Raw genomic sequence first — 24,488 nt, 5'->3', positions numbered from 1 at the left:
GGTCTCTGACCGGCTATCACCTCATGCGCAGGAGTTGCCAGATCTCACAGATTCCTTGCTTATAATCTTTAATTGTTTTTAACCAGTTACCAGCTAGTGCTTGGAAAATAACCTGCTATCAAGACCTAAGGTTTGTTCTGCATATGAACAAATACATATCAAGCATAAAGGCCATATATAAAGTGTTTATCCAAACTATACAGCTAATTAGTAAATTGATGAGACAACTAATATATATTTTCTGTATTTATTCTCACCTGTAAGGGAACCTAATATGGCTCAAAACTGCTGTGATTATTCTAGATGAAGTTATGCACTAAAAACTGGTTTAGGTATTTGTCATTTCTAACATGTACATGTACAGGGTGTAATTCACCCATGCATCTATCACACTTAGCTAAGATGTTGAGAATGCTTTTTTTCTATTTTATTTTACATTACATTTGGTAAATGTTGGTGGACCATCAATACAAAACTATATATGATTTCAAAATGTGACGTTCTGTAATACTGTTAGTGAGTAAAGTAACAATGTTACCAGTTATAAGGTAAAAAGAATTAGTAAAATGGTACACTATCTTAATTCCTGTAGTATGAACCTTTCTTACATTTGGCAAACTATATGGATCATTCGTTCCTATACACTCACCCGTATGCTTCATACTGACAGCAGCTTAAGAAAAAGTTAAACAATGATTATATGAATAATATACCTGAGTAAAGATAACATTTTCTCCTTATATTTTGTCCAAGGATACATGCAATCCATGGCTTAAGTATATTCTTATACACTGCAAACTGAATTGAAACATTAGCATAAGTTTCTTTAAAGCGTTTGTACAGTACTATACTTCATAATCTTACGACTGATGCATTTTAAAAGCATTTGTACAATACTTCATAACCTTTGTTAACACATACAAGAACTCAATTTGGATAGAGATGCATTACCTAACTGAAATAAGGTAAGTTTCTGTTTTTTACGACAATGGATTTCAATTCCTTCGAGAAGGATTATCCCTCGAATTACATGCTTTGGTGTGATTTTTGAGGCATTCACTTTTACCAAAAGTCTCTACTTAGTACATACTCTATTATAAGAACTTGGCTCTAGCAAAGCTGCAGTATCAACATCCCATTGCACTAAGAAAGTGCAAACTCCAAAATCTTGAAACATCAACACACGTAACTCATCAAAGGCAACAAGCACACAAACAAACAATGCACTTAACAGCAGATTACTCAGAATTACACTAAAATGTGCCATAATGGTTAGATGTGCGTTTGCTATCCAAAGACAGTAGATTTTCACGTTTTAGTAGCAGTTAATTTTGGATAAAGAATAGTATGTACTGCTCTACAGAATCTAAACCCTAAAGAATTAATTAGGTGCAGTCTGTAAATATTTAACTGAAAATTTCCAGGTCTGTACAAAGTCTTCAGTATAATGATGTCTCTGGTATTCTATATGATAACCAAAATGGCCAATAAGTGAAATTGAAGATAAAAAATACTGATGATAAAAAGACAATGGTGTACCTCTCCAGCCGAACCTCCCAAACAGCATAGAGATTTTTCTTCTTATCCTCACTGGTTGTTCCATTGACTGTAACAGAAGCCTGCAATTGCGTAAAGGCATCATTAAAATGGCCCAAGAATTTCTATACAATATGAAAAAATAGCTGTTGGTGAAGGCTTTCCAAAGTCCACATAAAATATACGAAAAATTAAGAAATTTTATATAAATTTTCTATTGAGTATAATTTAATGTACAAAGTCTACAAGAAAAAACTTAATTTGTTCAGTATGAATTTAATTACAACATAAAACCACCTGTTTATTGTATGTATAAATATGCTGTTTAAAACTAACAGCTTTATTCTTAGTGAATCCTTTGTACCAAATAATCTCTTTAGGTCATATTGCTGTATTCTAAAGTAAAACCCACAGTCATAAAGTGATGCTGTTTTATGCACCAATGAATCTGGATTTTTACTGTGGTGGATAAGTAACAGAGGTAGGTTCGTTTTTGTGTATAAATATTCAATGTATCACATCTACTAACCTGATCACTAGCAACATTTGTGGACTTGTTGAAAGATTCCACGAAGGCCTGTGGTTTCACCTGCCCCATCTCAACTTTCTTAGCTCGGAAATGAAGGTAGACTACAAATGTGTATTCCACTAGTACAGTAAATACCAGTATGATGCAGAAAAACATCCACATATCAATAGCTTTTGCATAAGACACTTTTGGAGATTCAGACCTAGGGATAGGAAAGAGAAAAAGCAGCACAAGTCTCAGTCAGCATTTCAAAAAAAATATTTTTCATATATTTCATTATTCAACAACATCCTAATTTTGACCAAATGCTCACCAATCACAGCAACTTTATAAATCTTTAACAGACTTCATTTTGCATGCCCACAAGGCACTATGTATTCTTCTGTACATCCTCAACTATAAAGCATACAGGGAAAGGGGAATGCTATAACCTATGACCTATGGGTCTATCTGGAATGGAATATAAAATTTAGGCCAACCACAGACCTATAAGGTCATTCAGCTCTGAAAGGGAAATTGAGAGTAAAAAGGTTCTGAAGGCGCAACAGGAGGAAAACCTCAAAGCAGTGGCACCATGAAAACAACTGTTAGGAGAAGGTGAAAAGTAAGATGGAAGAAAGAGATTATGAACAGAGGTACAGCAAAAGGAATTACAGTGGCTGTAACTAGGGGTCGAAGGGATGCTGCGAAGAACCTTAAGTATAGACTACAGTGCACAGCATGAGGTGCTCTACCCCATATGGGTTATGGGTCCACATGAAGAATATGTTTTGCTGTACAAACAAGAGAATGAAGGCTCAGACATGAGGATATATTTAGAGGCAGTACCTAGACAACTAAGATGACTGATAATTACACTTCCATATACCTTGATCACTAAAGCTTTTAACAAAATATTAATTATAATTGATAAATACAATCAAAACTAAGGTTAAACAGATACCAAAAAGTATTACCTTACAGTGCTAAACATGGAGACCATTGTCAGAAGAGTTGTTATTGTCAAGACCATTCTGCCTGGAACCACCTCAACAGGAATGAAGAAGGTTAGCCACGATACAATCACAAACAAGCCTGAGGGGATGTAAGTGTTCATGACATGGTAGCTCATTTTCCGATACAAGCTGATCCTCAGTTGCACCGATGGGAAAGTTGCTGCTGGTGGAAAAAGAACTGCATTAATCTTGTGTACGGTTATCAAAATGAACCATTAAACCTTTCATATTTAATTACGAACATTTTACAGTATATACAGTATGATTCATATATAACTGATACAAAAGAATATAGTACTCACAATGACATGTGCAAACAAAAACAAAAACACAAGCAAAATACAACCATTTTGATTTATCATTATACTTTAATCCCCATAGGTATTACTTAAGGTTCTTTGAAGTATCCCTTCCACCTCTAGCTGCAACCCCTTTCACTTTTTATCGTACCTCCATTCGTACTCTCTTTCTTCCATCTTACTTTCCACCGTCTTCTAACAATTGATTCATAGTGCAACTGTGAGGATTTCCTCCTGTCACACCTTTAAACCTTTTTACTGTCAATTTCCATTTCAGCACTGAATGGCCTCAAAGCCCCCATGTCTGGCCTTTGGCCTTATTTCTATATTCTGTTCTATTTTACTGTCATTTGTTTGGTTCTTATTATGACCTGACTTTGTACAGAAACTTACAATTTTCGTGCTGAACTCTTTCATTTCCATCGATGTGGAAGTTGGCTGTAAAGTGATCTGTCCGGAGCGAGTTGCTGATCTGGATTCCAGTTTCATGCCAGCTGTATTCCACCTCGAAAGTTCTGTATTGATCTGAAATGTGAGTTAAAGTAAGATATGATAAATTTGCATTCAAAATTTGGTGATCATAAAATGTGAAAAATAATTATTAAAAGTTTAAGATTTTTTTTGTCAGCTCAACTGAGTGAGTGTGTAAAGCATTTTATACATAATCTACAAGTTAAAGCAAAACTTATTCAGCAACAAAAATTAATTATGATTTATTCATTGTAACAAACAACACATTAAAATGTACTTTCTTATGGAAAACCACTGCACTAATTGAGGCGTTCACACTTAAGGTCCCCAGAGCTCCAAGTCGCAATTTTTTTTTCTCCAGTCTTCTCACATTTTTTTTCTAATCAGCCCCTGGAGAGCCTTAATACTGTGAACGCCTCAATTGGTAATGCAACAAAGAAATGAAGTACCGTACTTACAACCCTCCAGTCTCATGAAACAAACTTGCTTGTCAAAGGGATATGCTGTGAAGTCCATGGGGCAAGCTATCTTGGTAATGACTCTGCCGAGAAAAATATCACTGGATAAAACACAGAGTACTGCTGATGCTGCATCAGTCTGTGTTACTAAATTGGAAGTAGAGGTCATATTTCTGATTTTCTGTGACCACATGGCTATAAAAAAGAAAAATAAACTAATACGTAATATATTCCATCAATCAATATGTTACAAATCTTGTATTAAATCATATTGTACTTTCTGGATATAATTAATCTTGAGTCTTCTTCTCTAACGATTACAGTCACCTCTCATCCTCAATTTTGATACCCACAAATTTCAAAGGACTAACAAAAATTGTCAATGACGAAACGTTAAGAGTAATGTATCCGTCAACCACTCTTAGTCTTTGCTTTACGATGTAATGAAAATGCAAAACATCTCATTTCACTACAGAAGCCACCATGATTAGAATAAAGATTAATACACATAACTTACGAAGTAGAATATCGCATAAGGCCTTGTTTGGTTATCCTAAGAGAGCGAGGGAGGACCAGCAATGAAGGCATGGTGATTTCCTTGGCATGATCTGAAACAACCAATATCACTGTTGAACGCCATAAATATAAAGACTCTAAATTGCAGTACGTAATCCAATTCACGAGTCCCTCTTTGATCCAAACTGCAATAGTTGCAGCTGCCTCCTCTTCCTTTGGAAATCTCTTGAATAATACAAAAACAGCTGTAACTCTATTCATTGGTTACGTGTGAGGATTTATTTTACAACTGGGTAATAGTTTAACAGCCTTCTACTATAATTATTCCATCATCCACATATATTTTATTTTAACCAAATTTCTCTCTTTTCCATTTACATAGGTTGAATATTCATCACACACACACACATACACACACACACACACACACACACACACAATTCCTCAATCGCTTTACAACACAATGTTTCCACTAATGGGTTTTGAATACTACTTAAAGTAATAATATACTGATATAGCCATCATTTACTGACAAAAGAGAAAAGCTCATTTGAGAGGATTTTTTAATGCCTCAAATGTTAGTAGGTGGGAGAACAAGCAGCTGCAAATCCTGGATTCATTGTGAAGGTCTAAAAGAACCAGGGAAGTTCTTGAAACAAGAAAACGCGAGGGCCTAAAGCTCTAATAAACTTGAATGGGTTTACTGTAGGAGATGGTTAGTCCAAGGAAGTACAGCTGTTTTCACTAAAAAGTATAAACTGATCCAATAATGAGTGGGACAGCTCAAAATTGACATTGTCATAAGGAGGTTAATATATACCTATATACACAGTGGGTATCCACATCCGACTTGTATGTGCCGGGTCAATGTTAATCCATGGTGATGACTCTCGGAAGGATTTTAAAGGAGGTTGAAGACGATGGTCAGTCCAATACATTCGGATGTACCACTCCAATGTGATGTCCTAGTGATAAAAAAAAAAAAATGAGTGGCCATGGTTGTTTCAAATGTACTGATCAGGAACCAAAGCCAAAAATCTTTCAACTAAAATCTTTAAGATGTGTAATCACTACAGAAAAGGAGGGATTTGATTATATTTCAGTCTTTCATAGTACTAGTGGATGTATTTTGACATATGTACATATCAATTTAAAATATAATACATTAAAACAGATATAAACCATTACCCAAGACAAGCACTGCCACAATCTCCCTTAAATAAAAGAATAACAAATATTTACCAAAAAATATCCTTCTCGATCGTTCAGATGGTGTCAAAGAGTTGAATGATTAAGATCACAAAATATGTCTGCATTTGAAGTTTTATAAATTCTCTACACAGTATATATATAAAAATGACAATTTCGGGCCAATACTAATGTGATATCAGTACTGATCATTGAGCATAAAGATAACTATCCACAATTCTATTCCTCACCACCATGAGTAAAACATTCCTAGACAAGTTTTCTTTAAGTAAAATATAACCTAACGATTAAAGGCCTTTTCTTATGAAGTTTTGATATGAAACCTTATGAAGTTTTGATATGAAACCTTATGAAGTTTTGATATGAAACCTTATGTATTGTTTTGTCCTTCTGCAGTTGATAACAGAATATGGTCTAGACTAGTGAATTGCTTCTTGATGTGTCACAATACATATGTGTATCTAAGCCTAAAACAAAAGAAATTGTTATTTAATTTCAGTAAGCAACTGAAAATCTCATAAAGCTTTATATAAGGAGCCAAAAAAATTGTTACCTTTAACAGATGCCAATCCTTACCATAGAAACTTCATTGATGGCAAAAATGTCCCGCACTTTAACACTGAACACCACAGGCAGAACATCTAAAGAGCAAAAGACAAATCATTACATTAAGACTACATGTAAACAGTTGGTCTGTACACCCGATTTAACTGAATATGTTTTGTGATTTTGTTTCCCTGAATATACTAGGTATAACACCATTTTTGGAAGCGAGCTCACGGTCAGCATCAGCTGCTGAGGGAAATGTAAGTCTCATTTAAACTGACACGTTTTTGCCCTACTGCTAAGGCCTTAAATCTTCAAATTGTGCAAAGACTTAAGAATAAAAATTCTTAAACGTATCCAGTAACCTATGCTTCCAAAAGAATATTAAAACGGGCACTGGAAAATTTTAAAGATACGTATATAAAACATTCAAATGGCATTAAGTCATCTCCTGCTTAGCAGATTTCACTTAGAGTTACCTCCTCCAGGGGGTATGGGAACAGCAAATCTGTCGTATGATGGTGGAAAGAGGTCATGACTGTCCTTATCTACTTGCTCAGAGGTATCCCCAGGTACGGGAGCCCCAGGAAGGACAGCGGATGCATTCGTGGGATGAATCTGGTCGTTGTGATTTGGGATACGCGAGTGAAACAGCACCATCGATTCGTCAATGTCATCCCTACAAAAAAAATAACGCATAGGTTTTTACACAACTTCACAAAACGTGTAAGTTACTGCAAAAAATATATGTTGATAGCTGAAAACATCTCATGGAAATAGGTCTTACAGGCAGTCCCGGGGTTACGTCAAACTTGGCCTACGTAATGCACTCTGAGGTTACGTTGCCCTTTAAAAATATTCATCAAAAATTATTTCCCAGGTTACAGAGCATGTTCTAGGTTTGTCACCAGTCCAATGGAAGACTGGAACTTTAGTCTGGCTACAAAACAGCAGAATGGTAAAAACTTGGCTACATCATTTACAAGACACCCAAAGGATTAAAAGTAACATTTTCTTAGGATTTTTGACAATGTCTCAGGTTATCCCCGAAAGCTATGACATAACCTGGGGACTGCCTGTACTTCTAAATATGCATGTTAACATATTTTAGCACCCATCTTACTCTCCCATAATGTAAGATGTTACCCAACATTTTACTTATGGTACGTATATATGTATATTGGTTTTACCATTTCTCCCACGGGTTTTGATTTCAAAATATTTTCATTGTTTGTTGGGCAGATGAGACAATTTGGTAGACAATTTTAATGGTTAACCAAATCAGTTAACATTCAGTATCACAAAAAACGCTCTTTTAACAGCGTTCAATTTTGATGGCTTTACAGGAAGAAACTCCCAACAATAACAGACTTATTTCATACATACCTAGGTATAGATATCTACATCACAGCCTGCCTCACAGGTAACCATTCTGGAAAAATAACATTAGGCTATGTGCCTCCCCGTCACACATCAACCACTTTTCCCATGCGCACACTCTAACAACCCTCGTTGTCAAACGCTAACGAGGACCATTATGGAAAACCAGAATTAACAGGGATCTCCATGAGCACAAGTCCCACTCCTGTCCAAGATACGGTCGAAATGAAGTTATGGCCAGTCAGGGGATCTTAGGTTAGGATAGGTAGGACACTTTGCCCCAGGTTAGGTAATGTTACAATGCTGCTCCTGCATCTCATTGGCCTCTGTAGCTATTCCCCAAATTATTTTTATTAGCTAGGTAATTCAGGGGATGGACCCTATTTAGTATACTATGGAACAAGCCCACAGAAGCCATTAACTTGAAGATCAAGCTTTGAAGGTAATGGAAAATACAGAGAAGATCAGTTATTAGAAAAAAGATAGACAAAATATACAAAGGAAAACGTAATCAAAATATAGGTATTAAGATACAAGTTGAACAGCATTTGGGTAGCAATGCATTGCATTTTAGCTGGAAGAACTTCTGAAGTTCCAGTTGCACGACATCCTCTGAAGGGAGGCTGTTCCGCAGTCCAACGGTGTGAGAAGGGAAAAAATAAAGAAATAAAACAAAAAAAATAAAAACTGTGAAAATGAGAAGTTCGACATCGAGTCACATTTACTGCATGTTGGTGCTTCTGCTGTTCGGCAAACCTGGTCAAACTCCTGATTTTTGTTTGTATGGTGTTTTTACGTTGCATGGAACCAATGGTTATTCAGCAACGGGACCAGCGGCTTAGGCGGGCCACTCAGGCACTCACAGTCACAGTCGATCTGGTCGTACGATGAGAACTGACTTCAACTGAGTGGGACGAGAAAAAAAAAATGACTGCGAACTCACGTTACTGCATGAAGCTCTGAAGTTTGAACAAAGTAAAGTAGTTAGTCTTACGTTGGCAGCCACACATTTCAGACGTGGCGGATGGAATATCTGATAATGAACCACATATGCTCAGACTGTGCCGTTGCAGCCAATATAACAATGAAAAAAAAGCCACGAAAAAGAATACTGGGTCAATGATTGGTTGTTGAAGAAAGAAAATTTCACATTTATTGCTTTTTAAGGAAATACAGGTAGCCCCCAGGGATTGCTATGATAAACGTAAGGGTGGACGAGGCAACATTCAATTTTGTAAGAAGATAATAACGGTCGTGCAAAAGGGCACATGCATGACGAAATCCACAATGCCCTATGAAAGGCCAAGTGCCACATTACGCTACTTAGCCAGTGACTGTTCTTATCAAGATATAAAATTGAGTGTGGCCATATCGCCCAAAGACCTTGGAAGAGTCATGCTGGAGACATGTTGAGCTATTTGGACAACATTCTGCAAAGACTACATAATAAAGATATATAAAACTCATGTATACATATTTGTATCTTTGATAAAAAATAACATAGCTTTTAGAAACTCAAAATAATTGACTCTTCTACAAATATACCAAACAGATTGTGTTGTATAAAATTAGTGTAGGAAATTACAAAAGTGAAAATGTAATAAATCTTTGTGTAACCAGTCATTACACTACACTATTTCGCAATCAACACAAAGTACCTACAAGATAATTAAAAGGGTGTGAGGGAGGTTTCATTACCTCCCATTATGATTTTACTATTACATTGTCTTCAGTTCTCATTTAAATCATATATCATTTAGGAGCTTTTTAGCATACATTCTTCTTATTTTTCTTTTACTTTGGAATATAACTGATTAAACGTCCTGAGCAAGGCACAATTTTTTGTTTTGTTTTGAGAGATTACTTTACGTTATATATATATATATATGTACTATATATATATATATATATATACATACGTATATATATATATATATATATAGATATATATATATATATATATATATATATATATATAAAGTAATTGGTACTTTGAAACCTTGTCATTACTCCAGGATCTAGAAGCGTAGCGCTACGGCCTTCAGTTTCCAACATCGCTGTGGTGAATGAAAGTTTTATGCAATTTAATTTTGTTTGCACTCATAAGGAAAATTGCAATTATATAAAATTTTACAAAATTCAGTATGTAAAGAAATAAGAAAAATATGTATATATATCATGTCTTATGCACCACTTCCTGATTTCTTAGATGCTTCTACGTACTTTCCTTCATTCTTTCCGATATGAAGGTCTTATATTTATTATTTATCTTCTTGTTCACCATTTCTTTTGTTGTATCAGGACACATTTTCTTTAGTTTCTCAAATATCGATTGATAAGCTACATTTCTTTTGTGTTGTCAGAATATTCTCTACTTTTCATTTTCCACAGACATGGCTACGACTTAGAAATCTCGAGAACCCCGTCCAGAACTCTTTATCTATCGAAAGTCTGACTTCCAGAACTTTATCTATCGAAAGTCTGACGTCCAGAACTCTTTATCTATCGAAAGTCTGACGTCCAGAACTCTTTATCTATCGACAGTCTGACGTCCAGAACTCTTTATCTATCGACAGTCTGACGTCCAGAACTTTATCTACCGAGAGTCTGACGTCCAGAACTCTTTATCTATCGAAAGTCTGACGTCCAGAACTCTTTATCTATCGAAAGTCTGACGTCCAGAACTCTTTATCTATCGAAAGTCTGATGTCCACAACTCTTTATCTATCGAAAGTCTGACATGTTGAACGATATCCTCTTCTGTGCCGTTTCTTGGTAAATGAACCTCCTTGTTCATCAAGCCTCGTCGAAGACACCACTCACGATCAAACTATCAGTTCTGAACGGCTTAATCTGAAAAAATCCCTATTTGACTGTCGTGTTGGACCGTGAGTTGCTCATTCAAACCTCAACTAGCAGGTTTGTCGATCGGGCTTGATCAGATCTGCCTTGACTAAAAAAACACCCCACTCACATTCAAACTTGCTTAAACCCTGCCCATTTCGATCGGGCATGACAAATCCGGCCTTACGTGACTTCCGAACCACGTCGAGAGTGAACTTCTATCACCAGAAATACATCTCTAACTCCTCGGTGGAATGCCTGAGAATCGAACTCGTGGCCACCAAGGTGGCAGGACAAGACCATACCGATCAAACCACTGAGGCGCTTGGTCAAAACTCCTGATTTGGGGTAGAAGTTTTGATATTAGTGAAAATGATTGTCAGAATTACCAAAGCCACGTGAAAACCATCAAGAAAATTACGTGCAAATACAGGTTGCCAAAAGTATGAACTGGATATTGGTATGGCAGCCGTATCCCTGATTGCGAGAGATATTGGTACGGCTCAAGGCCAATATTGGCCTTGGTACGGCTGTGAATTGCCAAGAACGAACCCTTGTTTACCGCCTCAGGCATATCAGTGACAGCAAGAAAATGACGACCTAGCAACCTGAACCGTGTAATAAATTAAATACATCAGTTTTCGCTTTAGAACAGATGTTTTCAGGTTTCAACGAGCTGAAAAGGGCAATTGACGTCTATGAAGAGTCAAACTTCCGGAAATTGTATATCTGTAGGTCACGAACGATCGAATTCGCCCTGAAAAGAGCGCCGAAGAGGAGATTCAAAGAAGATTTGAAGTATACAGATAGATTAGTTTAGTTTTATTTTTCATGTATTTAGTAAAAATCTAAGTATGTTTAAGTATTATTATAGTGATCTTTTATATTTTCATTTACTGCCAAAATGTTTTGGTGCTTTGGTGATGACAGTATGATGCTGACATTTTAAATTAAACATGTTCAGCGAAACAATTCAGTTCGACGATTATTCCTACTGTCGCTGATCTTCTAGTGCCGTACCTATAGCTCTTAGCAACAGTGTACGGCAACTGCTGCATGATTAGCAAACTGCCATACCTACAGCAAGTCTATACCGCAATACGGCACCACTGACAGAATCTGACATACCCCCACCACACTGTTATTTGTACGGCAGGAAGCCTGAAATTGTCGCATGCGCGATTCAATGTCGTACCAGTATCTATCTGTATTAACCCAAATCTTAATAGTAGTCTAGGCCTACTGAATTTGCGGCAAATACTCCATAAAACTGAAGCAGCCATGAATTTCCAGCCCAAACTGCAAGCCTGTATATAAATCTAGATTAGATTAACATGGAAAACAAAACAACGAGAATTCATCAGTCCCGAGGTCGAAAACAAAACTGAATATGATACCAGCCTAGTCGTAGGGCTAGAAAGGTAAGTATATACTGAAGGCTTGGCAAAATGTCCTTCAGCAATCTTTATATATTAATATACAACTTTCACGAACACAAACTAATAATGAGTATATCACCTGTCATTATGAAAATCTGGTAGGTACACCGGAGTGCAATGTCAGTGTCAATCAACATGGCGGAAGAATACACGATGGGCTATCATTTATTCAATATAATTTTGATTAAAAAAATATAGCTGTATGAATGAGATTTACGTCATTATATTAGCAAAACGTATCATGTAAAGGCCTATGAAAACGTACTTTGTAGTTTTTTTACTCTAAAATTTACTATAAAATAATTTGGAGCCGTTTTTATGACTCTTGCTTCGTGGAAAGCTTCAGTCACACTTAGTCTTATAAACCTAGCACTAATTTTTTCTTAAATAGCTCTTAAGTTTTGCATCCTTTTTTAATAGTAATATTTATGCAACAAATAAAAAAATTGCAAGTAAAGGCAATACGGAAAGCATCGCAATAATGTGAGTGTGTGGTAGAGCGAATTAGATATTAAAGGACATTGTAGCACGATATATGTATATGAATCACGGAAAAGTGATATGACTTGTATACCTATATATGTATATATATGAGTATGTAGGCGTGTGCGTCTGGACGTTCTTATAGTATATTCAAACATTAGCTATCAGTCCAGGTGACATATAAGTTGGTAAACATCTTTATTAGAACATGCCATGCCCTAACTCCAAGGTATTTTCAACCTGCCAATATTTCTCTATACAAACGAGTTCACATAAATTTGAAATGTTTTCTTAGTCTGCCAATATCACAAAGCATACTATGAACCTCACAGTCATAAATAAATATGTCTTCTGAGAATTTATTACGGTGAATATAAACGCAAACAAATCATCCTATCGAATACGCCACGTTCGGATATTGGTAGAGTATTCAAACATACTTACCTCGCTCTTCTCAAAAAATAATAATAATAAATAAATAGATAAATTTCCAGAAGCCTTTATCCTTTCGAGAGAGACATAAGCATTGATTGTAATTCGCTACCTCGAATGTCAGTTTTATTTTATTTTATTTATTTTATTTATTTTATTTTACTTTTATTTATTTTTTTAAAGTGTCAAAAAGTCGCACGTACACAACGTACGTATACATACACACATTCTCATTGCAAGAGATCTCAGTATGGTGCAGATTCAAGGTCGAATAACTTCAGACAAAAAATAGTGTGAAATAATTTGGTACTTATGATTTATATTTTAATAATAACTGGAACAAAAAGGAATGTAGATACTAGAGGAAAACGAGGGCTTGAATTGTCAGGAAGTAGACCGCTGATATTCAGGATACCTATATAGGCCTAATAAATTTCGGTTTTTATGTATTATGGAGACTGAGATAAGCTTAAACGAGCGATATTTGTAACTCAATAATTCGGAATTGTTTCCCTACCGCAAAAAATTAAATGATTATTTATTGATATTTACGTTTTTTCGTTGCTATAATTAAGAAATCTACATGTTCGCTTCGTAAGACTTATTATTATTATTTTCTTTTGCTTTATCACAGTCCTGCAATTCGACTGGGTGGTATTTATAGTGTGGGGTTCCGGGTTGCATCCAGCCTCCTTAGGAGCCCATCACTCTTCTTACTACGTGCGCCGTTTCTAGGATCACACTCTTCTGCATGAATCCTCTATTCCAGATTCTTTTTCAGGGATCTTGGGATCGTGCCTAGTGTTCCTATGATTAGGGTACAATTTCCACTGGCATATCCCATATCCGTCTTATTTCTGTTTTCAGGTCTTGATACTTATCCATTTTTTCCCTCTCTTTCTCTTCAACTCTGGTGTCCCATGGTATTGCGACATCAATGAGTGATACTTTCTTCTTGACTTTGTCAATCAACGTCACGTCTGGTCTGTTTGCATGTATCACCCTATCTGTTCTGATACCATAGTCCCAGAGGATCTTTGCCTGATTGTTTTCTGTCACTCCTTCAGGTTGGTGCTCGTACCACCTATTACTGCAAGGTAGCTGGTGTTTCTTGCACAGGCTCCAGCGGAGGGCTTTTACCACTGAATCGTGCCTCTTTTTGTACTGGTTCTGTGCAAGTGCCGGACATTCGCTTGCTATGTGGTTTATAGTCTCATTTTTCGTATTGCACTTCCTACATATGGGAGAGATGTTATTTCCATCTATCGTTCTTTGGATATATCTGGTTCTTAGGGCCTGATCTTGTGCCGCTGTTATCATTCCTCCAGTTTCCTTCTTGGGCTCTCCCCTCTGTAACCATTGCCATGTGTCATCGCTGGCTAGTTCTTTAGTCTTTCTCATGTATTGTCCGTGCATTGGTTTGTTATGTCATTCCTCTGTTATGTTTGTCATTCCCCTGTCTCTGTATATTTCTAGGTGTTCGTTTACTTTTATCAGTCCTTCTTCCCATGCACTCTTGAGCCACTCGTCCTCACTGGTTTTCAGATATTGCCCCAGTGCTGTTCTCGATGTTGACGCAGCCCTCTATGCTTAGTAGTCCTCTCCCTCCTTCCTTTCGTGTTACGTATAGTCTGTCCGTATTTGCTCTAGGGTGTAGTGCTTTGTGTATTGTCATATGTTTCCTAGTTTTCTGGTCTATGTTCCGGAGTTCTGCCTTCGTCCATTCCACTATTCCTGCGTTGTATCTGATTACTGGCACTGCCCATGTGTTTATGGCTTTTATCATATTTCCGGCGTTGAGTTTTGACTTGAGTATCGCCTTGAGTCTCTGCATGTATTCTTTCCTGATCGTGCCCTTCATCTCTTGGTGTTTTATATCCCCTCCTTCCATTATCCACAGGTATTTGTATCCCGTCTCATCTATGTGTTTGATGTTGCTCCCATCTGGTAGCTTTATCCCTTCAGTTCTTGTTACTTTGCCATTTTGTATGTTGACTAAGGCGCATTTTTCTATTCCAAACTCCATCCTGATGTCCCCAGATACAATCCTTACAGTCTGGATTAGGGTATCTATTTCCTTGATGCTCTTACCATACAGCTTGATGTCGTCCATGAACATCAGATGGTTAATTCTGTTGCCTGTTTTCTTGAGTTGGTACCCAGCATCCTTCTTCTGCAGTACTTTTGCCGTGGGAATCATGGCTACTACGAAGAGTAGTGGGGACAGTGAGTCGCCCTGGAAGATCCCTCTCCTGATTTTAACCTCTGCTAGTCTTATTCTAGAGCTTGTAAGTATTGTATTCCAGTTGCGCATTGTATTTTTGAGGAAGCCGGTGATGTTTTCCTCTGCCCCATATATTTTCAGGCATTCTATCAGCCACGTGTGTGGTATCATGTCAAAGACTTTCTTATAGTCTATCCATGCCATGCTTAGGTTGGTTTTCCTTCTCTTACTGTTCTTCATTACCATTTTGTCTATCAGGAGCTGGTCTTTTGTGCCCCTACACTTCCTTCTGCAGCCTTTCTGTTGGTGGGGGATGGTGTTTGTATCCTCTAGGTAGTTGTATAGCCTTTCACTGATGATACCTGTTAGTAACTTCCACATTATTAGTAGGCAGGTGATAGGCCTGTAGTTACTGGCTATATTTCCCTTACTCTTGTCTTTCTGGACTAAGGATGTTCTGCCTGTGGTCATCCATTTGGGCGTATGGTGATTTGTGATACAATGCTGGAGTTGTTCTGCTATTCGTGGGTGTAGGGTCTTGAAGTTTTTGAGCCAGTATCCATGGACTTCATCGGGACCTGGGGCTTTCCAGTTTGGCATTTTCTTAAGTTGGTGTCTGACTGTGTCTGTCGTGATCTCTGTGAATCTTTGTTTTGTTCTCCCTGTTTCTTCTGCCTTGACTTCCTGAAGTCATGTTGCATGTTTGTTGTGTGATACCGGATTGCTCCATATGTTTTCCCAGAGTCTCTTACTTGGTTCGGCTTCAGGAATTTTTTGGTGGTTGTCTTCCCCTCTTAGTTGGCTGTATAGACTTTTCTGGTTGGTTCCGAATAGTTTGTTCTGTTGGTATCCCTTATTCCTGTTCATGTATCGTTGCATCTTATGCGCTTTGGCCTTAAGCCTCTGGATTATATCTTCTATTGCGTTGTTTAGTCCCCTCTCCTATAATTTGTATTTCTCGTTGAGTTCCTCCCTGGTTTTCTTGCTTCTTAGCCTCATTTCTGCCATCTCTTTCAGTTTACTCAAGTCAGATCTCATCACTATGATTTGCTTTTCCAGGCGCCTTTTCCAAGGAGGTTGCTGTTTTGGTTTCTGTTGGGTTGGTTGTGCTGGTGGTGTTGGTGTTCGTGTCCCCCCCATCAGTTCTGCTACTAATCTTGCTCCTGCATATGTCAAGTTATTTGTTTCTGTGATATTGGTGGTGTGTATTAGTCTCATTATTTCATTGACCTCACTTGTTTTCTCCCTTAATTTCTTGGTGTTGTAGGCTTTCATGGAGGGGATCTTCGTTCTCTCTGTATCTGGCATCATCCATTGTCTGATCTTTTCTACCCATTTCGTCCTGTCTATTACTTCGTCGGTGTTTCTTCGTGTGTCGTTTGATACTTCATCATCCCTGTCGTCATCTGTGGCATCGTCTCTCAGTTCGTCTTCTTGTAATTCGTTGCCGTGTGTCATTTCCCTTTCGAGTTCCTCTCTTTCTGTTGGGGAGAGCCAGTTCTTTTTACTTATGTTCCTTACTTGGTCTGCCAGCCTCTGCTCTGTTTGGGGGGTGTTATTCCTCTCATTCCAGATGTTGACCAACCTTCTTCAATATCCTCTCTCCGTCGGGTTGCTTCTGATGTAGCATCTCCATATTTCCTTATTTTCTTCTCTCGTCCATTTCTTCCTCTGGTTTGCTTCTGTAGCTCCAGTCTCTGGTTGTTGGTTACTGTCGTTGTGGTGGTCAGTTGCTGGATGACGACCTCCAAGTACCTGACCATCTTCCCCTTCAATTGGGTTGAATACCTGGCTGCCGGACGAAGCTCCTCTGTTGCCAGAGGTTCCATTTACGTCGTTGTCGTTTAATTCTTCATTTCTTTCCATCATTGCTGAGTTTTGCTATTTAACCCATAGCTGGACCCTACCCCATCAGAAATAGGTACTCATTTATAGCTGAGTAGACTGAGGAAATTATGGTAAAGATACTTTCCCAAGGAATCAACGCCGAGGAGAGAGGTCACCCATCCAATGACTGACTAGCCCAAATGTTGCCTAACCAGATGAATTTTAATGCATGTTATCATAAGCCGTAAGACAATGATGCTCTCTCTCTCTCTCTCTCTCTCTCTCTCTCTCTCTCTCTCTCTCTCTCTCTCTCTCTCTCTCTCTCTCTCTCATTTTTTGCCTGTTCATATATGTACTGTTATTCCTTGTTCAGATTTTTTCCTACATATTGGAACAGTGCAATATTATGTATTGACGCATCCTTTTAATGTGAGATATTCCTCGTAGTACTACTGACCTAATTCCATTAGAAAATAGTAGCAGGGTGATTTTGCATTATAATAATGGCGAATCACATTCGCAAAAAACGAATTAAAAAAATGGAAAAACGAGGTTAAAAAGGGTCACTTTCAAAGACCCCGTCGATATATCCTACTCGGACGAAATTTAAGCGGCGAAAATAATTGGCGGGGTTCTCCTCTTGCAGAGAATGTGGGGGGCGGGGGAGTGGGGGGTGGCGCGCGAGCCTTAACTCCGCGATCAGCGAGCTAACTCTCTCTCTCTTCTCTCTCTCACACACACTCCTCTTCATTTTGCGCCACCTCTCGAGTTTTATCTGTTCGCCATCGTCCTCCTTTCTTTCTCTCGGTGTGTCTTCTTCGTACCCTTTTCATTCCAAGGGAACGCGTCTTTTTTCATCTTCTTCCTCTTCCACTTACCAACAACGGAAGCAGAGTCAGAGAGAAAGAATTATTAAGGTTATAATAGACTCAAATAAATTAGCATCGCTTTTTAAACGCAGCTACTTCTTTACTTTTAAGGTAGGATTTCACGTCTTTTTTCATCTTCTTCCTCTTCCAATTAGCCATAACTCAGGTTACCATTGTCTTTTTTTTATAACACACTTCCTTAATTCTGAGGTAGGATTTCGCCCCCTCAAAAAGAAGAAAAAAAGTGAGAATCTCGAGGCGCAGAGATTTTAATGAGAAGTGAACTCGTGATTTTTTTTTCTTCTTTTTTTGAGAGGTCTCGTGCCTCCTTTAATGGTACAAAGTTGCGAGATATAGATATAACTCGACCAGAACGCGGAAGTAAGTAGCCGCTTTGTCGAGGTGACTGTTCACAGTTATATTATTATATATGCCTTCCGCAAGCGTTGTTGCTTTCATTAACAGGAAATCTTTTTTTAGTTCCTAATCAAATCTTCATACGGAACGTCCATAGTTTCCTTTATGGTACAATTGTTAACATGATCCTGATCTCTGAGCCTTAATATTTTTCTGAAAACCATCCTTTCAAATATAGTGCAGCTTCGCTGTCAAATACCAAGGTTCACGCCCGTACTATAGCACCGCGGATCGTAGGTGAAAGACTATAAAATACTCTCAATTTCATATGTAACTCAAGTCCATTTGATTTCTGAATCTTATTCAACCGGCTCTTCGTTTTATTCGCCTTTCTAGTCCTACACTAGGCCTAAATTCCAACACAAGTGAACCTGTATTATGATTAAGGTTATTTCTAAATATGTACAAGTCTCGCCCTAAATCATTGTTTCTCCATCTACTTTTATTCCATTCCATAGGGACTACTTTGTCCAAATCACTTTTTTTTTTCTTAGAATTATTCAGAGTATACTGTGTGTGCGTGTGTGTGTAAAGTGCTGAATACTTGTAGTCATATAGCACGATTCTCAGTATCGGATCAATGTTATATCTTTATCGCCTATGAAAATGATCAAGTAATACACACTCGGATAAGAACTACTATTAAAAAAAATAATAATAATACAATTAGGCCAGTTTCGTAACGTCTTCTGATTCTTCTTCTTGTCTAATTTCGCAGTAGGTCAGGACACAGCAAGAAACTACCAACTACCAAGGTTTGAATTGTCATTATACATTTTTCCTTCAATCTGATAGCTTTTATGCGACAGTAACCGCAGTCATTCCGCCATATTATGCTCTGCGCTCGAATGTATATAAAAACCCGATGAGCCGATGCAAATGTCATTGCTGCGTGATTGCCCATAAGACGATACGGTCCTATACGTCCCAAAGCATCAATCATTCATTGCGTGTGGGTAACCCCGCTGATAGAGAGTGATTCTCAGTAAACAAACGCAATACAGTCGACCAAAATCACTATTTTTGTATACCATGAACAGCGACAGACAGCGTTTTAACGCTATTGGGTTAAAAGAAAGGTTAAATTCGATAGACCTTTGGACCTTGGAGAGAACTTGTTGTAAATTATTTCAAGAAGTTCACTTTGCCAAATGTCTCACTTTTAACTTTAAATATACATTTGCTATACACATATATCAGTGTTTACTGAACTGGGAATAAAATAGATAGGCATTAGTTCTGAACAGTTTCGTTCCAATGACACACCTGCAGAAGGACTGGCATGATGTGAACGAAATACAATAGGAAAATACACCTACGTAGAGAAAATGAAAAAAATAAAACATCGTCTACACAAATTAGGAGAATTGGGAAGATATTTTGATTTATCATACCGTCGAAGTGGAAGATTATGCAACTGAGTAGATTGTTAATTGCTACGGAGAGAGAGAGAGAGAGAGAGAGAGAGAGAGAGAGAGAGAGAGAGAGAGAGAGGGTGGAGGGACCAGGGGGGGGGAGGGTCAGGAGGAGGGGGATGGGAGTTATCAAAGAAGTCCTTGAACCACCAATACCAATCATGATTCCATTGTCAAATTTTCTCTTAAATATTTTGGCAGACAGACGACTTGTGCCTTAATGTATGGATTATTTTCGCATTGTCCTCCAGTGCAACGATTATACCGAAATAACTAATGAAAATCTAATGTAGGAAAATACAGTGACATTTATAATGAAGAAGGGAAGGGATTGCTACACACCACACTTCCCCCACCCCACCCCAAGTCGAAATTATCGAGATCGAATCTATGCATCACAAACTTGACCCATTTACTCCTAAAAAGGATATGTCAAATTTACGATTTTTAAAGAGTATTTTGGTCATGCCCCTCCATTAGAAAAGCAGGTGTTAGCTTTTTTTGGTTTTATGTACTGCCCATCTACAGGGTGTCCTTCGATGATTATGAATCAAGAATTATGAATGACGTACTTAGCCTTTGTCATAAGGAGAACTACTCCACCTACCCACTCTTTCCTGCGCATGCGCAATACAGATTTACGCCTCCGAGTATAGGCTACGAGTCCCTTTGCAGATTCATAAATGAGACGAAACTGCTTAGAATTCATACTTTTATTTATATTTCTTTGCTGTTGTCCAGGTCCGACGTTAACAGATTAATCATAAGGACAAAGTTTCTATTAAAGGAATGGGCTTCACCTCTCGAAAGGCGGGAGAAGTAGAGGAGTGGAGCCCGATAGCTAATAGATGTGGTCTGCCAGGTGTTGCTAAGTTACCCCAGAGGAAAAGGAACAGTATCCCTGAGGTTACTGGAACCGTGCCCAAAATAGTATACTTATAGATGAGTGGAGTAGAGGAGATTTTATTGTACAGAGAGAGAGAGAAGGTTGAACGACAATTTATCACACGTGTCCAGGAGATTGACAGAGGAACGACCATCCTCAGAAATTATAATAGTGCAAATACAATTTGGCTGATTTACTGTCAGAAAAAGCTATAAATCTCAAGACCAGAAGAGAGAAGGAAAGTAGAATTTGCTGAGGTTATAAGTAACTTTCTTGGTGAAAGACCAGAAGATCGATCAGGTGGTTGTACACAGCAAGAGACCTACGAAAGTACAGGGAGGAGTTTTAACATAAGAGAGATTGCATAGTCTAAATAACGTGGGCTACCAACTGTGAGCTAGGAGTTTTGTACGTACAAGAAAGCAATATTCCCAACGGGAAAATTAGATTGCTTTTACTTCACTAAGCCTGAAACTTACTTGGTACATAGATGGCTAAAGTGTCTATTTTCATTTCCAAGGTCATGACGTTCTTAGTTCTTAAAAGGGGAAACCCTATTACGTAACCTAACCTTTATCAAGAGGGCAAACTTATACATGTTAATCCATTGCTCTCTGTAAGGGACAAACAATCTAATTAATTGGTCGTTTATATAATATATATATATATTTATATATATATAATTATATATATATCTATATATATATATATATATAGATATATATATATATAGCTTACCCTGATAAAGGGGCGTCTAGAAAAGTAAGATACAGGTTAATGGTCATTGCCAATTTCATTCTTTCATAGCTGACTCGGGAATAAGTCTCTACGCAGGAAACTAACACGGAATCAACTGCTTCCTGAACATGTACATACATTCATACACATGCATGCATTCATTCATACATACAAATATATATACATGTGTATTTGCTTACCTTTCTGTCTTTGAACAGTTCGTTGTTAGGCGTAGTACAAGGAGATAAAGGACTGTGAAAATTCTCAGGTAACGAATTACCCACATTGTTAATACACTTTCTCATATAGTTTCACCGATCTCGCACATATATAATAAAGTTTTTAAAAATCAACGCAATAATGCTTGAATCTTGTATTTTAACACTGTAGCATTAAACTCCTAAAATTCCTGTGCTGAAACAAGCAAGGATTCTGCTGAATTTGTCTCAAACAGTCGATCATTAGTTAGGATAGTACAAGGTATAACTAACAAGTGAGGTTCTTTTAATTGCTGTTAAAATTGATAAGCTTATCAGTCATGTATTAATGTTATCAAATTTCAATGTAATTAATTTGCTAAACTTGGCTTCAAACAAACAACATTCATGAGTTTTCACATATTACAAGTGCGTAGGCCTAAGATCTAAATGGAAACCGAGGACCACTAAAACAATCGAGATTCTTCAAGAGTGTCATTTGTACGTTCACGTAAGAGATGGAGTTTCTGAAAAAAAAAAAAAAAATTCTAATATGCTCATCACATAATTTTCTCTGCTATTACTATGTGGTTAGATATTTATATTACAAGGGTAGTTGATCTTTTATTCAACAACTGTGCGAAAAAAACGAGCTATGTTTGTTTTAAGCCTGAGAAATAACGCAGAAATTCGTTAAACGAATGCTGGAAAGCAAAAGGCATCGTGCGAATCGTGAACCTGAGCGATGACGCCTGCGAACGGAATTGGTAGTACAAGTTCTAAGACACGACTGGGACAACGTCTTCGAGGCTCGTCCCATCTGTGACGACCAAGTTGCAGAAGCTCTAGACTAGACAAAACCTCGAGAGTGCTTGTAGTTGTAGTGCGCAGTTCCGAGCTGATTCGCAACCACTCGTTTACCTATAAATAACCGTTTGTCACAGAATAAATATAGCTTTTTCGTTTTCAAATGTTTCCTCATAAGCTTATGTCATCGTTCATTTTTCCGACATCGAAGGATGTATATTATGTAAAATATTCCTGGTTGGATTTCAGGTCAAGGTGCATCAAATTCCAGCTAATATGTCACAATATTAATGTGATTAAGGTCACACAACACTGAAACTTGTCATTTGTGCTATATCAAAAGATGGTAACCAGCGGCACAGTACCACGCACCTATATTGAAAATGCACCAATAGTACATAGTGATGAAAGTAAAACTTAATTGCGAATGAAAATATAAGATAAGACGCCTATTGCAAGTATATCGGAGTATGGGTCACGTATTGACGACTTGGAAATTCTGAAGAATACCTAAGCAGTCTTCCTTTCCATATAGTGGTGCTTGTGTGTGTGGGCATGCATATGTGATTGTGAAGAAATGAGGAATGTGCTAAATACAGAGCTACCTGAAAAAAAGGTATGATAGCTGTGTGTGCTGGTTGAACAATCGATTTTGTGATACAAGATAGCTAGACCCTTTTGTATGAAAAACGAAGCTGTAAAAGATGTGAGCAGTGAGAGACACTTAAGAAATTAGTCCGTGTCTGTTGATTAATAAATGTGAGCGTTAAGTTTATTCACTAAAACTACAGTTTATAGCTGAAATTCAGTGAAACACCAAACAGACCACGTCAGACAAAGATGCAAGTGATGGAGAATACTAAAGCTTACACTAAAATATGAATACGTTTTCTTTAATTTAATGTTTACGTTTTGTTGCATACACGAGTTCAAAATAGAAACTAAACTATTTTCCTCAAACTTTTGATAGTATTACCAATAAAATATATTTTATTGAATAAAATATTTTTAAAATTATGTTGTTTTTAATTACTCATTCAATGAAATATCTTTACTAATTATTAAAACTAAATTATTTTCAATTTAACTGCAAAATGTCATCTGATCTCGGCAAATTTGGCGGCAACGACCATCGTTGTTGTTCAAAATATCCAGTTGACGTCTGCTCGACCAGTTTTGACACTTTGTCAATCATTGTTTGAAGGTAATAAGGCCATGGTGGTTTGATCATTTTACGTCGTCAGGAACTCGTTATAATGTCTTGATGAGTTGGGACTGATAAATTGCCAAGGACGCAAATGGAGGCAAGGCTTACGTAGTCTGCTGTATTTCTTCTTACAATGTCTACCTACCTATAGTACTAGGCTAGGTAGTAGTAGTAGTACTACCTAGCTACATTACTACCTACTACTAGTTACTATTTGATCGAATGTAATATTTCCAAGTCCTTGACCTTAAACGTTTATTTTCAGTATAAATTAATGATAGATTAAATATTTGCGTTATTTCAGTTCATTTTACTAAACGGTGTCCGCTAGACTACCCCACCCCCTTTGGCGTGGCTACCCCTACCATTTGGATGGGACATTGGAACCTCAGAGGAAACTGGGTTCGTATTTGGGCCAAAGAATTTCACCAAACTCAGGGAAAAGATTCCAGTAGTAATGTTCTTGGTTAGTAATCTAAGTAGTAGGGTAGAACATCACAGCAGGCCACCTACCATCAATGCAAGCCACCCTCCGAAAAAGTACATTATAATGCGTCCTGACACCCGAGATGGGCATCAGTCGCGACTTGTTGTTGGTGAGAAACGGAGCTAAAGACCTCTACTCTCCTTTCGAAGTAAGTATTTTCTCCAAAGTTAGAAATTAAGGCCAAATTTTAAGATTTAAACAGAGGGTACTGAAAACGGTCTCAAACGTAGTGCAAATCTCACCAAAACGCGTTCACATTTGTTTTTACTTACAACTC

General features: G+C 37.5%; 1 protein-coding gene across 2 annotated transcripts; it reads right to left on the bottom strand.

Annotated features, from left to right (window-relative positions):
* Positions 1-231: 231 nt before the first annotated feature.
* LOC135201706 (glycine receptor subunit alphaZ1-like) lies at positions 232-22,646 on the bottom strand. 2 transcript variants are annotated; one of them, XM_064230869.1, is made up of 10 exons: positions 21,714-22,646; positions 7,039-7,238; positions 6,590-6,654; positions 5,625-5,769; positions 4,806-4,896; positions 4,289-4,371; positions 3,753-3,884; positions 3,022-3,223; positions 2,066-2,267; positions 232-1,619 (listed from the first exon to the last, which is right to left on the bottom strand). In XM_064230869.1, the coding sequence occupies exons 1-10, from the start codon at positions 21,797-21,799 to the stop codon at positions 1,440-1,442; spliced, it is 1,386 nt and encodes a 461-aa protein (XP_064086939.1). In that variant the 5' UTR covers positions 21,800-22,646; the 3' UTR covers positions 232-1,439. The 2 variants fall into 2 exon arrangements, with proteins under 2 accessions (XP_064086939.1, XP_064086940.1); XM_064230870.1 differs by having other exon boundaries at positions 3,022-3,220.
* Between the last annotated feature and the right edge of the window lie 1,842 nt (positions 22,647-24,488).

This window comes from Macrobrachium nipponense, chromosome 28, assembly GCF_015104395.2.
Source record: "Macrobrachium nipponense isolate FS-2020 chromosome 28, ASM1510439v2, whole genome shotgun sequence".
NCBI classification, from domain to species: domain Eukaryota; kingdom Metazoa; phylum Arthropoda; class Malacostraca; order Decapoda; family Palaemonidae; genus Macrobrachium; species Macrobrachium nipponense.
Note: the sequence above shows the minus strand (reverse complement) of the source record. Positions and strands in the feature narration are given on the sequence as shown.

Excerpts from the sequence above, each read along its gene's own strand:
- LOC135201706 (XM_064230869.1), bottom strand. The coding sequence starts at position 21,799 with ATGTGGGTAATTCGTTACCTGAGAATTTTCACAGTCCTTTATCTCCTT. Across the intron at positions 5,770-6,589 it reads CCATCAATGAAGTTTCTATG|GACATCACATTGGAGTGGTA; the intron begins GTAAGGATTGGC and ends TTTTATCACTAG. Across the intron at positions 2,268-3,021 it reads TCCATGTTTAGCACTGTAAG|GTCTGAATCTCCAAAAGTGT; the intron begins GTAATACTTTTT and ends TCCTATCCCTAG.